The 15,309-nt window shown below is 52.7% G+C and overlaps 2 protein-coding genes across 3 annotated transcripts in view; both read right to left on the bottom strand.

Annotated features, from left to right (window-relative positions):
* The window catches only part of LOC119092190 (uncharacterized), a 4,532-nt gene extending 2,539 nt beyond the window's left edge, over window positions 1–1,993 (bottom strand). Inside the window, exon 1 of the mRNA XM_037215166.1 lies at window positions 1,978–1,993. Coding sequence (XP_037071061.1) covers window positions 1,978–1,993 — 16 coding nt within the window. The remainder of the gene's footprint in view (window positions 1–1,977) is intronic.
* A 2,123-nt stretch (window positions 1,994–4,116) lies between these two features.
* The window catches only part of LOC119091788 (plexin-B-like), a 42,716-nt gene continuing 31,523 nt past the window's right edge, over window positions 4,117–15,309 (bottom strand). For both annotated transcript variants that reach the window (XM_037214660.1, XM_037214659.1), the window contains exon 2: window positions 4,117–5,307. In XM_037214660.1, coding sequence (XP_037070555.1) covers window positions 4,133–5,257 — 1,125 coding nt within the window. In that variant the 5' untranslated portion in view covers window positions 5,258–5,307 and the 3' untranslated portion in view covers window positions 4,117–4,132. The remainder of the gene's footprint in view (window positions 5,308–15,309) is intronic.

Consider the following 15,309-nt stretch of genomic DNA (forward strand, 5'->3'; position numbering starts at 1 on the left):
CTCTTGCAAAATACCCGCACAGAAACGCGAATAAAACTGATGCGGTGATGATACTCGCACACAATTTTTGTTCAGTACCATTAATGATCGATAATGCTTTCCATTTGCATAATTTATAGTGCACCCTCCACAGGAGCTTGTGACTCGACGTAGAATTCCTGTTGGTGATCGATCTACCTTGAAAGTGCAACAGCCAGGCGCGGCACCGGTAGAGCACTCGGGGGTATTGCCAAACTATGACAAATGACATACCCAGGCACCCTTGTGTACACTGTACGGGAGCCGTAAACATAATCAACGAACAGCCTCATCCAACAACAACAAGCCTCGTCGGACCATTGGCTGCATGTCCGGACCAATCCGCAAGCCACGTCGGCTGGACTGACGTCATATTCTCTCTCATTTCGTACTGGGTGACGCTCTCATTTTCGACCGCGTAATACGGAGGTCAAATTCCATGGCTCTGATCGTGATCCATTTCTCTCCAGCTTATGATGTGATTGCGGTATTCTCACGACCTTTTCACGCGATTTCCCGCGTCTCCAGTTCTGTGGCGGCCTGATGGCTCCTAAGTACCAGTGGCAGGGCACCCACCACAATAAGCATGGGAATATTGGAGGAACGTGGGAATCAAACGGGTATGAAATTAGTGCGCGCTATTTTACGATGCACATTACGCTGATTGTATCCCGAATTAGGCGCATTTTTAATGGAAATTTAACATCGATTTAAATGCGGTTGTTGGCATTTACTGATGCTATGATACAAGACACTTAAAAGCACATATGGCGTTATAAGTGTTATATATGTATATAACACCTATAACGGTAAATATGTGTTTCCAAGGCACTTAAAAGCAGATATGCTGGCATCCTTGCGTCTACGAAACGCTTTGAAATAACCAGCGACTGAACGTACCCACAGCCAGATGCGGTTTTAGCAATGGATTTTAAAAAGAAAGAACAAATAGAAGAACAGGAAAGCAAATCAAACAATGTACGGTCACAGACCGACAAAAAAAGAAGAAGAGGACTCTGCCACGACTTTTCGCAGCCTACACGGAACATGCCCGGAAAGTCAATATTTGGAAGGAGAGCGAGAAAAAAATAACGGCAGGTACAAAGAATGGTTGCGCCTACCTTTACCTACTTCCCAAACAAACGTAACTGTGGATAGCACTTCCTTGGGCAGACTTATGCGTCCGAGCACAACTTTTTCTCCCATTTCTGTCAGCTCAAGTTGACACATATTTTGTCAACCAATTATATGACGCAGCGTAGGCAAAACACCAATTCGGCGCCGTTTCTGGGATGAAGAACCAAAGTTTGGTGCGGGACATGGTGTAACCACGTCTCTGAGCTTAGATCTTCAAGCTGACATCTGGGGCAACAGTCTTCCCTAATGATGGTATTTTGAATGGGAGAACGCGAAAAACGTTCACTACCCAGGCAAAACTGGAGGGGACAAAATCCAAGTTTAAGAATACTGGGGGGGGGGGGCATGTCCCCCAGCACCTACAACGGCTACACCTCTGTGTCGCGGTTCAGGTCCATCATTCCGAATAGCTGCGCAGGATCGACCCTCCTGGAATAGCGATCCTCAGGTCCAGGATCCCGGCCCTCGTCCAAATCTGTCTGGCATACGCTTCACCTGAATCCGAATCGGACACGTGATTTGGCGGTGTCCTGTATACTCAAATACCAGAGATACCATCTCAAAGCCATCGGCATACCATTTGGCATGCAAACACAAACCGAAATTTACACTGTGAATGAGCTTAGAGTTGCCTTTAGATGCTAAAGGGCCCTGAAGACGTTTGAAGGCTTGCGTAATTTTTAAGATATTGTTTATCTGTGACGTCACCATTTCCGTGAAGAATGTGAAATCAGTAGTTCCTGGAGTGAAATTAAGCAGGGCCATGGATGCCTATTTTTCTGCATATGACGATTCGATTATGAGGCATCAATGGGAGGCTACTTGCACCCCAGGCCATGGCGGGTGAAAGACGAATACCCCAAGCGCTGTCGGGCCAAAGCATCCGAAGGGTAGTCGATCTTGACCGCGCCATATCCGCCTGCCACTGCCCCGTCAGAGTATTTCCAGCTCGATCCGGACATGCCGTGCAAAGGCAAACCCACATCTGTGGATATCGACCGCCGATTTCATCGCTTTCAATAGAAAGACGGAGGGAGCCACTTCTCCACTGAATCCAAAAACTAGCATCGTATGTCTCACATGCACTTCAAACGAATGCAGCACGCGTTTTTCAGTCGGAAGTTACCTCCATACATTCTGTGGTGCACAGGCAAACGTTTCGACCGGAACGTGGCAAACGTGGTTTTGGCTCGCACGGCAGGGCCCGGCTACCGCCGCGACCACTAAGTGGTCCCGCAATACTGCGTGCCGCCACCCGGCCATAAAAACCGCGACCGACTCATGTATCGCCGACGCCACCGCCGTCACTCAAAACGCCGTCTTTTGGTTCTCACGGGTTACGTCATGAGGTATGGGAGGGGCCGGGCATTTCCGGCCAACTGCTGAGGGCACGGGAGAATGTTGTCGCTCGTTGCTGCTGATGTCACGCAGGCAGCGGCCCGTCAGATGACGACCGGACAGCACGAGGGGCGGGTGCGCCAGACGGACGCCACACCCGCCTCCCGGCTGAGGGACACTAAGCGGCGGCTGATGCAGGCCCTGCTCCAGACCGGTGCTGGGAGGGAGTCTTATTCCGACCGTTTCCGTTCATGTCTGCCGATTGAAACGGAATCCAAGCTATAAATACTGGGATGAATGCCCTTGTCCAAATCGCATAAATGCGCCCATGTTCTTCAGACATTAGTCCAAGCATGTATCTGAGGCGCAATTTATTCCATAGTGCCTAGACAAGTTACTAACCACATTAGGCGCCCCACAATAAATTTTGGTCGCGAATGGTGCTCGCCTGTAGCCACGCGTGCTACCTCTAAAACAAATCGTATTGTCAGAACAAGTGAAAATTAACACACAAGTTAATGTCCAGACATGACCTGCTCGCAAACCGAAAAGCAACAACCGAATGAATCTGGGCCACCATTCGGCGCCGTCCAACCGCAGCCGGCGTTCGCCCACGTCAGTCAGCAGTGCCGCCGTGTATAACGTTGGAGCACGTCCACCTGCGATATCACGGACGTGGTGCGCCGCCGCAGCTCGCCAGTTAGCGATAACGCCGTGTATAACTTAGAGCACGTCCACCTGCGATATCACGGACGTGGTGCGCCGCCGCAGCTCGCCAGTCAGCGGTAACGCCGTGTGTAACGTTAGAGCACGTCCACCTGCGATATCACGGACGTGAGGCGCCGCCGCAGCTCGCCAGTCGCGGTAACGCCGTGTACAATATTAGAGCACGTCCACCTGCGATATCACGGACGTGGTGCGCCGCCGCAGCTCGCCAGTCATCGGTAACGCCGTGTATAACGTTAGAGCACGTCCACCTGCGATATCCCGGGCGTAAGGCGCCGCCGCATCTCGCCGTCAGCGGTAACAACGTGCATAACGTTAGAGCACGTCCACCTGCGATATCACGGACGTGAGGCGCAGTCGGCGCTCGCCCAAGTCAGTCAGCGGTAACGCCGTGTATAATGTCAGAGCACGTCCACCTGCGATATCACGGACGAGCGGCGCAGCCGCTGCCGCAGCGCGGCGCCGCCGTCCACTGATGCGGGTCATGCATGCGAAGTGCCGCGCGGCCCTCTGATTATGCCAGTTTGCAGTCGGCAGCTGCCAGGCGTCGGTGGCACTGGCGTGTCTGACGCCGGCGGCCACGTCCGCGCCGGCAGACGGCACGTGAGACGAGAACGACCCGTCACTCATGGTCCGCAAGTCTGGCAGACGACCATCGGCACAAGCTACAGGTGGAGGCAGCGAGTATTGGCGGTGGCGATGGGCCGCCGGAACACCCCGTTGCTCCCGTGCGGGTACAAGTTGGAACCATCGTACATAGGAGCACGAGCAGGTACTACGAGCAAGGATCCTTTTCAGGATAAATTCGTCTTAGTTTAAGAGAGACTCGGACCTTCCACAGAACGGCAAAGATTTCTTGTCAAGCGCGTGTTTGCGTATCATGTCAACAATAAGACCAACAGTCACCATGATTTCAGCGACGACTTACCCCGGCTTTCGGGCATTGTCCGTTGAGAACGGGACCGGAGATGTACTCCATGTTTCGGTACTGCATCGATCCGTTGAAGCACATGTGGATGTTTTCGTTGAACTTTTGCTCGACCTCCTTCATGGAGAACACGCACACGCTGGACCGCTCCTGGGGCTCGTTAGTGAAGCCTTGACTAGGCGAGAAGGCCACCACCAGCACTCGGTCACGGTCCAGAACGCCGGCGTCCCAGGTCAGGTCCTGGCCGGCCTCGGCCACACGCGCCGCCTGAAGCAGGTTGTCACCACCACAGGTCAGCGTCATCTCCACGTAGCTGTCGTAGTTGGCGTCCGTGACGCAGGTGCGCACGATCCTGGACACGTAGCCCTGCTCCTGCTGGCCGGGCAGGTGGGAGCGTCTCTGTACCGTCAGGAAGTAGGCGTAGTCGCCCTCGTGGAAGCCGTACACGTACTCCACCAGAAAGTGGTCCCGGTACTTGACATCGATGGTCATCATGGAGTGTTTGTTGAAGGAGCGCTCAGCAAAATCCAGATCATGGAGGTTACGCGTGGAGATGGCCGGCACGTTGTTGCGGTAGTTGCCCACCAGTGTAAAGGTAGTGGCAACATACAACACGTTTGTGTTACCCCACGGGTTGTAGTGTTCCGGTCCGATGAAGGCTACCGTCGACGAGTTGGCGTCGTTGGCAGCTATGGCATGCGGCAGCTGTTGACTGGGCCGCGTTATGTTCGCCAGTTCGTACTTGACGCACGCTCCCTGCCGCACGGATCCGCAGGCCAGCAACGTCCTTGTCTCCTGGTCCACCACCAGCACTTTGTTCACGTTGTCTGTGGGCGCCGTCTCGACACCTTCAGCGCACCCGGAGGCGGGACACTGCGGACTGTCCTGCTGGGGTCCGGTGGCCACCTCCTGTAGTCGGGCCAGCGCTGGCGACAGCTGGTAGATCCGGTTGACCCCGGCCACATAGACCTGTCCCGAGCCCGGACTGACCCGCAGGTGGGTCAGTCGGCTGACCTCCCCGCTCAGGTCCACCTGGGTCACCACGGGGTCATCGCCTGAGGCGACCGACAGCGCCAGGAGCGCCACCAGCGGACGGAGGTGGAAATTCATCGCCAGGGAAGCGGAGGCCGCCAGTAGTTAGGTGCCAGCCGCACCATAGTCTGAAACCAAACAGAAGTGCACATCAGTCACCATTTAGCAGAGAAATGCAAATTCGCGCTGCTGTCCGATGTCATTTCACGCACCAGCCAATCATTTGCCATCTTACACGCCTTTGATTACCGCCAACGGCAGCCGGTGTTTTCTACGGCCGTAAAGTGCTTATTATCCCATGTCTAGACGGCCATAGAGATCCGCCGATAAGGCGCACCAATTTGCCCTGGGGTGGTGGTCTCCTCAAATGACAGGCTTCGCAGGCTAGCTGTCACAAACATGACGCACAGACATCGGCCACTGCTGGTTAGTGGCTGTCGCTTGTTTACGAATCAGACGAACAAAGACACTCCCACGCCGTCCGCGCGGTCACACAATTACGCCTGGCTTCTTCGGGAAGTTCGTGTGTCCCTTTCAGGCATGGCGTCAAACCCCAGCAGCGAAACGAAGGAGCCAGATGCGGTCGCCGAAAACTGTTTACCAGCAACTAGCCCTCACCACCAACTGTCGCTGGTGTGGCCACTACCGCTCACCATCAACTGTCGCTGGTGTGGCCACTACCGCTCATCACCAACTGTCGCTGGTGTGGTCACTACCGCCCATGACCAACTGTCGGTGGTGTGGCTTCTACCACTCACCACCAACCATCGATGGCGTTGGCGTTCATCATTTATAGTGTCTTGTCCATAACCGACCGCTGGTGCAACGTTCATGTGTTGTCCAGTCAGATTAAACCGATGTTTTGATGCTGTAGGTCTACCTCACCTTCTACGACAGAACCTGCCAATACCTGCCAATGGGAGCGTTTCGACAGTCGGTCTGCCGGCCACTGGCGTGTGGAATGTTCTGTGAGCATGTCTGTCTCAGGCCCTGAAGTCATCAAGAGCACTCTTGATGCTCGGGTGTTGAATGTTCTGTGGGGATGTCTGTCTCAGGCCCTGAAGTCATCAAGAGCTCTCTGGACGCTCAGGTGTTGGTCAGCACGGAAAATACGTGTGAGACGGCATTTCGCGGCTCGCGCCGATTGCTATAAGGGCTATGAAAAACAGCGCGAAAACAAAGCAATTGTTTCGATTTGGTCGGAACATCCACATTGCGTAGACATTTACAGTCTCGGATATTTTGCTTCGCGATGTTCCCGGTAGTCAAAAGACTATGTAGCTGCCGAATGGCACATTTGTACACGAGGAACGGCAGCATATCGCACATGCGTCTATGTGCCAGTCTGTGAGGTCATTGTAATGCAGAATAGATTGAGCCAATCTTGTTGATGTGCCACGACTCCATAAAATAACCAGAAGCCATAAGCTAAGTGCAGCCCCGAAAACATGAGAGAACATGACACAAGTTCGAAAATCAAAACTTATAAATACCAGCCATTCAGGATGGCATCTCTACCCGACCGACACTGACTCGGTCTCCGTTTCTTTGACACAAGGTGTCTTCAACATTTGTTGGCGTGCATTGAAAGCTTGTGATTCCAAGCGCCAGCCGTTTAGGTGTTTATAAAACAAAATCAAAGGGGCACAAACGCCCCCACCCCCACGAAGCCAACCGACTCCCCTTTCTCCTACCAGCAAATGGTGAGCTGTTGCATCCCATCTCAACAAAGGCACGCACTTGGTCAACGAACACTGAACAGCGCACAGCTGCAACGGTTTTCAATTAAGTAAATCCCACTGAACAGCTTTGCCCTGGCGAGCTATTTCTGATTCTCACTAGACAAGCATGAAGAGCGCACGAATACATTAGGATGCGTCCTGATCTCCCGGACTGATTCGACCTCGAGCCGCCCAGGCCCCTTGGATGATAATTAGATACCAGTGTAATTGGAGGGCGGGGTGGTACATTGATCATGTCCGTTGAAGGAGGCTCCATACGTTGGATAGAAGATGGTCCGCTTTAGCGCAGTCTGGTCCAACAGCTCTAATTATCCGGCCACTTGAAACCGGCAGAAGAGCCCTTGCCGTGATGTTTTATGCATAAAACCACCGACAGTCCGGAGTTATCTGATGCCGAAAAACCTCAGCGCGAACGAAAACTGCGGGTACGAGCCAGACAAGACAGGGCTGACAATGAGGCGGTCCAAAATGTCAGCCTTGCGGCGCGTTGCCGCCGCAAGAAGAGACATGCGAAACGCGGTTTGCCAGCCATCACCAATAACCGACAGGATGTGCTACGAACTTCAAGGGAACATGGAAGACGTTAAGAGGCTTTTCTAGCTAGTTTTTTATCAATATAACCCAAGGTACGACGAGTGGACCCAACTTTTCCGCGCTATCTGGCAAACAATACCGCCGACCTGCAAAGCGGCCAGATAGTGTGGTCGATCAAAGCTGGAGTCACTTAACAAAAAGTTATTTACACAACATGAAATACAGTAAATAAACTGACCACGTTTCGTCACAAGCCACGTGGGTAGGCGGTCTGTTATCACCTCTGCGCGGCCAAGGTCTGACCTTGAATCAGCGCTCTCAGGTCACCGCGACGAGGCACCATATGTCGCACCGCGCCGGCGCAATCACCAATAACGTGCGTCAACCGGCGCCATGACAAAGCCACGGCGACGTTGAACGCTTCACGCCTCTCACGAGCCCGCCCTCGCCCATGGGAAACGCCCGATTTTTAGCGGTGCTAGCCGGGATAGGCGTGAAGCCATAGCCGTTCAGTCGCCGCTCAAAATGTCCGCAGGCGCCGTGACGCCGCTGGAGAGGAGGCACGCGACGACTGCGGCGCGGCGACCGATTGACGCGTGCCGCCAGCTATCCGGGACATCGGTCCCCACGGAAAAAAGCTCCACGGCGTCCGACAATGGTGAAGCGGGACGGCACGGCGCGAGGCCTGGCAGGCCAGTCACGTACTGTGACGCGCATATTTTGTGTTTTTCTCACGGTCGGAGGAATGGGGTCCAAGAGTGCTGGACGGTACGGAGGCCTCTGGGACGGGGTTGGGGCTGAAACCCGTTTCCCGGTCAAACAGCACGCGTCATTTGCTATCAGTACGTGCAGCATGGAACAAAGGGCGACGATTTATCGAAACGATAGATGATCTGCATGACGCGGTTACACTGTCGCGCTAACAGAAGTGCGTAGGCGGATAACAGAAGTACGTGGTAACGCAAGCATAAGCAAGATCCTCCGCTACATGTAGGCGCGGCTGTAACAGCCGCGCAGCATGACGTCAGTCCTACAGCAAGCGCGTGTTCGTGGTCGACCTCCCTCGGTTCCGGGCTCGCTTGCCGCCCGGTGGCGGGACGTCGCTCAGAAGGCGGCTGGTGCCAAGGGGCAGGACCGGCCGGCGGCCATGTCAGCACCATCTCGGGCCGTGTTTAAACGGCCGACGGATCGGCCGCCCCGATCTTATCCGGGCCGGCTCTGTTTATCCGCCGTGTGTCGGGCATAATCCCGGCTCGGGTGCCCTGTTTGTTATTGTAGGCGCTGCCCGGCGCTGGGAAGAGCGGGGCAGAGGCGCCTGTTATCGGGCCGGCGGACTGTGCGGGACCGCCGACCGATTACGGCGGGTCGCGGCGCGCGAAGGGAAGCCATTGGCGACGGCGAGCACGAGGAGGCCAGGCCGGCCCTGACGACGACAGCGCCGACGACCGGTCCGTCGGGACCGAACGGCGCCGCCGCGATTGGATTGGAGTCGATTCAGATCAAATGAAGGAAATGGAAAATTGGACGCCTCTGAGACGGGTCGACGGAATGTCAGGTCTCCGATAAAGACAATAGATGTAGTATAAGACTCTGAGGCGTTGAGTGCTGTAACATATCATTCTTGGATCAACTAAATGAGAAAAAAGTATATTTTAGGCATCCACCAGACCACTCTACGCCGGACAGCCGCCGCAGCACCCAAGGGTGAAGCATCGGGTGCATTGGGAGGATACTGGATTGGAGACTCGAATCTTCGTGGCATTTTGGAACTTTCGTGCGGCCTTTATGACTGTTGGGAACAGATCTACTAAGATTCAAATGTACTGTTGCACTTTGAAAACTGCGAGTCGTAACTACACCAATTATTCCTTTCAGCGGTGGTGTGTTGCTACGTTTCACTGCAGAGTTGATATCAAGCTTTTGTGAGAAAAATAATAAAAGGCAATGGTCTCTCGGCCCCAATTCTTTTGCGTAAGCTGTAACAAGACAGTTTGTCATGACCCCCTTAGCTTTCCGCTTGGTGATAGGGAAGACCCCAGCGCCTACAGAACAGAGGAAACCTCCCGTGGTTCACCTCCGCGCCGCTGCCGCCCCCGCGGCGCCACTGTCGACACGGCCGAGCTCGTCCGCCGCCGCTCGAGGCAGGCGGCGCGGACTCCCGCCGGGACTCAGCGGCCACCGGCCAGGCCACCGGGCCGGCCCGGCCGCCCAGCTCACACGGCTGACAGCTGGCTTGCGAGCGGAAACAGCATGGCGCCTCTTTCCACAGAGTCAAGCGGCGTGGTGGTGGTCATGAGACGGATCTAGTACTCTTCGAACGTGTTGCTGGCGTGTTTATTTTCGCCGGACATGGACACTGCTTTTGCTGCCGATGAGGGGTGTTAGTTTTTTGACTGGATGGGGCCTCAGACGGTAAGGTTAACTTAACTTCCCACAAAAGCTCATTATTTCCTGCTTTTCGGCCGCTGAATTGCGCTCAAATGTCAAGGGTGAATTCCCAAGATTAGCCAGCGCACGCTTAACTCGGTTTTCATTTGAAACTTGTGCCCATCCCACCCATTCCCTCATTGTAAAATCCTGCGTGCGCCTTTGCTTAGCAATACGTACATCGGGTTAGGTACGAAGTAGTTGATAGGAGATACAAACCAATTTTCTGTGGGTGAAACTACCGTTCATAGATGCAAGCTATGCAAACAGGTGATTGCGACCAACTACCTTTTACTTAAGAGCTACGCATTGCATATTGCAGTGCATTTTTTGGCACAATCCAGGTGCTGTTGCGTGAAAAAACCTGGCAGCTGTTGCACGTTAACCTAATATGTATACGAGTTGGAATGAAAAACCTGTAGGGTGGTACATTATGAACACAGGATACTTACAGGCTACTGTGTGGTATAACATTAACATAACACTAATAGTGGCGTCTGCATAAAGGCGCCTAGTGCATGAACATTTTAAGGAGAGGATGTCTCGGGCACCCCGAGAGAATATAAGGTGACACCCCTCGTGCCGAACAGTAATGCCGATCGTAGTGAGTTCTTGTCGAAGAGCTAAGAGCGTGCGTGGGGATTTCAGTGAACTCACTACTGCTTCTTTCCACCCCCTCATCAAATGTGAATTGGCAGGAGCGAATCACACCAGCCGCGCATAAAGCCTCGACGGCGGTCGAGCACCCCTGACCTCTCACCCGATCGCGCTAATGGGAAGGTATCGGCGTCGGCGGGCGGCCCGGCGGCCGCGGCCCACTCCGGCGCTAACAAATGGACGGGATGGGCGGCGGCCGGAGGCGCGGCGCGCCCCTGACCTTCACGGCCTGGGAACGGCCGCGTCGCGCCGACCGGACCGCCGCTGACAGACGCGCGCTCCGGCTGTCTCGGCCCGCTGGACGGCCGGTGTCCGGTCACCGGCTGGCCGGCTCCGCTCAAATGGAGCGGCGCCGGACCGGCGCGGCGCCTTCGGGTCTGCCGGCGGCGGACGGCCGGAGCGCCAGTGTGGCGCGCCTCAGCGCGGACGGACGCGATCGCCTCACAGCGCAGCGTTGGAGCATTCGGAGGACGGGTCAGTTGTCAGCGCACGGACCAGCGGTGAATTTTTAACGCGGACGTGTGGCTATGAGCGGAGGGCGAATGGTAATTCCCAAGAGCTACGCTGGGACGAATGGTGGACGTTTATACCAGGAGCTCCCTGGAGCTCCCTGGTGTCCTCTGGAGCTCCCTGGTGTCCTCAGACCCTGGTGTCCAGTTACGGGGCCGGGCTCCTGGCCGGCCACGTTACGCTGTGACGAGCCAGCATCAGAGCACTTAACGGATTAAATTTTCAGGATCCAGTCGAGTCCAGCTCGGCTAGTCTAGATCCAATCCGCCGGCCGATCCGCGCTTAAATTTGGCAAACGAATCCGTGCCAATTCGCTCCACATTTAATGCCTTTTTATGATATTAACAGCAAATGTTGTTCGTCTGGGTATCTAACCTTTATGTCGATTGCTAATTTCGATTGGAAAAATGTGTGATAAGTTGTCATAAAACGGTGGGTGCTAAGGTACTTAACGCAGCTGCAATGCAATTTTGCACGAAGATCAGAAAAAAACAAGGCTTGTCATATTACTAACCATATCGCAATAATTAACCACCAGTTCACAAGCACCACCTCATCGCAGGGGCAAAGTCGCATCCGGATTCAACAACCAAAGGCATGATCACATTATCGATCATTTCCAGACTCCAGCTTAGGTGCAACACACCTACACTCGCCGCCAGACAGTTTCAGCGGCATCCAGTTCACAAGTATACGACGACTCCCATTGAGCACGACTTCTGAAAAACTTACACGACCATTTCACCTCATACCTGAAAGTTCAGGTGTATATCCGTTCCCGGACACCCCAATTGATGAAACAACCTAAACTGCGGTCGTGATTTCCTGCTAGATTACCGGCTGCGTCAAAGTTGCAATCCACGCGCGCGACTGGTCGCTGGTAAGTAGGTGCCTGCGGAGCTTTCATCCAGGAGAATGGGACAGTCGCGTCGTTTTTGAACCTCATTCCTGAAATGTCAGATGCTACAAAATCTCTCTTTGTTCCTCATACTCGAAAGGGTGCGATAACTGCTTTATTTGTAATCGTGCATCGCAAAGTGGCATCAGGCCTCGGTTGAGCAGTCAAAAACCAACTTTGTCATGTATACTGACAATGATACGTCACTTTGCATCTTTTTTTTTGTTTTCAGCACGCTAAGGGGGGTAGCATAAATAATTTAATAGATGACGCAGCGTTTAAGTCAGGGTTTGGAACGTCTCACGGGCGCCGCGAGTGCTTCTGAACCAGATAAATAAAGAAAATTATCGCATGTTCACAAAACGTGATGCGAGAGTTCGGTACATGTCGTCCGTCATCCGATATCTCCCATGACCGCTGGCGCTTTGACATCTCTTCTATAAATTAGCCACTCTCCAAGGGCTCTGGTGATCGCGCAGGGTACTGCAAATTGTAGCAAATATTCATTCCAGGCATGAGTGGTCAATTTTAGGTAGCATGGTCACTCCGTATTTTTACTCTGACATGTAATGTTACCTACTGAAGTTAAAGATTGTTTTTTTGGGATCATGGGATTGTTTAAGGCAGCTCTGTAATAAGATATGCTATAAGGTCAAGAGACCTTTTTAGTTGCCTTGAAAGAATGAGAGCTTGAGTCTGCAATAACAACCTTTCTGAGTGTCACTCATTGATTGCAACTTGAAAATGTTACTTGATGATCAGAAAATCTGTTTGTGGAAAATATGGCTGCGTTATGTGCTATTTAGCCTGCTTATGCATTGCTTGAAACTGAAAGTGCTGCATTGTACTGATTAAAAGTTTCTTTTCTGAGTTGATGTCTTTACTAAGCACTTCAGGGACTACCTAGTTATAATTTCCATTTCATTGTCCCGCAATCCGGTTAATCCGCGTGACCTGTCATATTTGAAAATGCTGTCCAGTCCTACTACGTTTTGGTGGAAATTTTTCACTCGGTCCTATCAAACCTGTGCATGGATCCACGGCAGAATATATGGAGAGAGAAGAGAGAGAGAGAGAGAGAGAGAGAGAGAGAGAGAGAGAGGAGAGAGAGAGAGAGAGAGAGAGAGAGAGAGAGAGAGAAGAGAGAGAGAGAGAGAGAGGAGAGAGAGAGAGGCGCATTCAACTGACGCGCGGCTATCTGCCACTGTCGCTCACGCGGGGTTAAATGCTAACAGGTGTCGTGTGTCACCCTCCCGGCATGCTCACATCATTCTCGCGGGAACCACTGGTTACCAGACACCACATGCAGTTAATCACGACCGACTGGCATGTGTCATGTTCTAATGCCCCTCACGCTGAGACGGCCGACTGACAAGCGCCGTGTGTCAGCGTTCCCTGCGGGGAAAGGTTGACAGACGCGTGTCACGTGTCAGCATGAGTCGCGTCAATCGCTGATGGCCGCCCCGAACTCGCTGCGCAGCGGGCGGACAGTCAGCATGCGCCATTGCGTCATGCGCCAGGCCGTGTGGGCCTGCGCGACGGCTACGCAGCCACCGCGGTCTTAACGTAGAAATGCGGGTAAGGCGTATTTTCACGTGAGCGCGCGCATCTTGCACCAAATCAGTGTCACGCATTGCTGACCGAGTGGGCGAGGCTTTGTCCCTCTTTGGGAGGATCTTTGCTCCATAGCTGTTGCATTTTCCCTCTGGACGTTCGTTGATTGTTTATCATTATAGGTATTAAGCATGTAATTAGATACACATGCATTTTTGTTATATATATATATATATATATATATATATATATATATATATATATATATATATATAACATAGCAACGAAGACAAGTATAACAAGACATAGTATTCTGATTGGAAACCTGACCCCCATCCGAAAAGGATTACAGGAAGGCCCCTGGCTGACTAGCTTCAGTCGTTGGCCTACTGGAGCCGGCCAGTAATGAGAGGAACTGCATAAGAGCACCTCATCACCAGATCACGGTGATCACATCCGCCTATATGTGCGCCTTTTTCAAACATGGAGCGGCCATATTCGAAACCGAATCCGTCCCACACCTTTCCCGATTGCGCAACACGCCCATGCTGCCGGTAAATTTTGCAGCTGATCAACACAGTGCCTTCATACCTGCTGTAGATGGCTGCCTGTTGCCGAGAAAGCGACACTCCGTTCAGCGTCGCCGAGCGTGGGGTCCACTGGTCGGCGCTCAACGAGCTACTGCACCGCTTCGATTCGCCTATCTCCAGCGCCAAACCGATCAGCACCCTCGTTTTTCTCGGGTAACTTCCGAAGTTATCGCTCTGTGCTGTGGCTATTTTCGGGAATGGGCTTTCGAGAGGCGTCCAATTTGTACAAAAGCCCTCGGCAAAGTCGGCCTGAAAATAACAACAACTCCACTCGCTTCCAGTGCAATGAAAATCCGTGTTAGCGACTGTTCCCTGGTTGCTCTTCTAACCAACAGTCTGAGCACGAACTTAGTTTCAACCCTTTCCCCTCGGAGGGATTCCAGGTCATGTGGGAGCTTGCCATCTCACAGCAGGCCTACGAAATCTGCCTGTCTCACACAATCTGCCTCACATCCGATACTGCACGTTGGTAGGCATTAATGAGCTAGAACAGGAATGTCTTTATGCATCTTCTTTTTTAATTGCAATGTGGCCGCAAAAGCATGAATTTACAAAACAATTAGGTTTACCACATGAAAGGTGCGCAAATTCACGAAAACAGAACAGGAATAATGCCTCGTTCACCATTTCGACCTCACGACCCAAGAGAAACACTCCCGTGATCTGCCTTTGCCAACAGATCCTCACCAAATCTATCAACAACGTTTAGTTCCGTTGGAAACCAGTAATCCAGCATATGTGTGCCTGCTCAAATATTGAAATTTCTCACGAGAAAGGCATCTAATATCCTCAAGATTACAAATAATTTCAATGTACGTCATGAATTCACCTGGCGTGATGTTTTTATTATTATTATTATATTAGGTAATTCGCCAGTTCATCGAACTTTGAGTCCTTTCCGTGGAAAGCTTATCAAACAGAAGGTGGGCTGAAGCGTGATTCGGCAACCCATTCTGTATGTAAGTCGTATGGAAGGACTTGAGCTCAAGAGTCAGCGGGCCCCTGAAAGTGCGCTCCATAACGGACACTATAGGCCTCGCCACAAATCAACGATTTCCATGAATAATTTGACTTATCTCCGGATCAGAATTTTGATTTGGGCCGGTCCGCAGAAGATAAGGGCTGTATCTCATTCCTGAGAAATGCCAGCCCACCCAATGCGCCGCGGTGCTGCCCTGCTGACCAGCAGCCGCCAGCCAACCACTATACCGGAATTGA

Source organism: Pollicipes pollicipes, unplaced genomic scaffold (genome assembly GCF_011947565.3).
Source record: "Pollicipes pollicipes isolate AB1234 unplaced genomic scaffold, Ppol_2.1 Scaffold_3447;HRSCAF=4054_pilon_pilon_pilon, whole genome shotgun sequence".
Classification (NCBI taxonomy): Eukaryota; Metazoa; Arthropoda; class Thecostraca; order Pollicipedomorpha; family Pollicipedidae; genus Pollicipes; species Pollicipes pollicipes.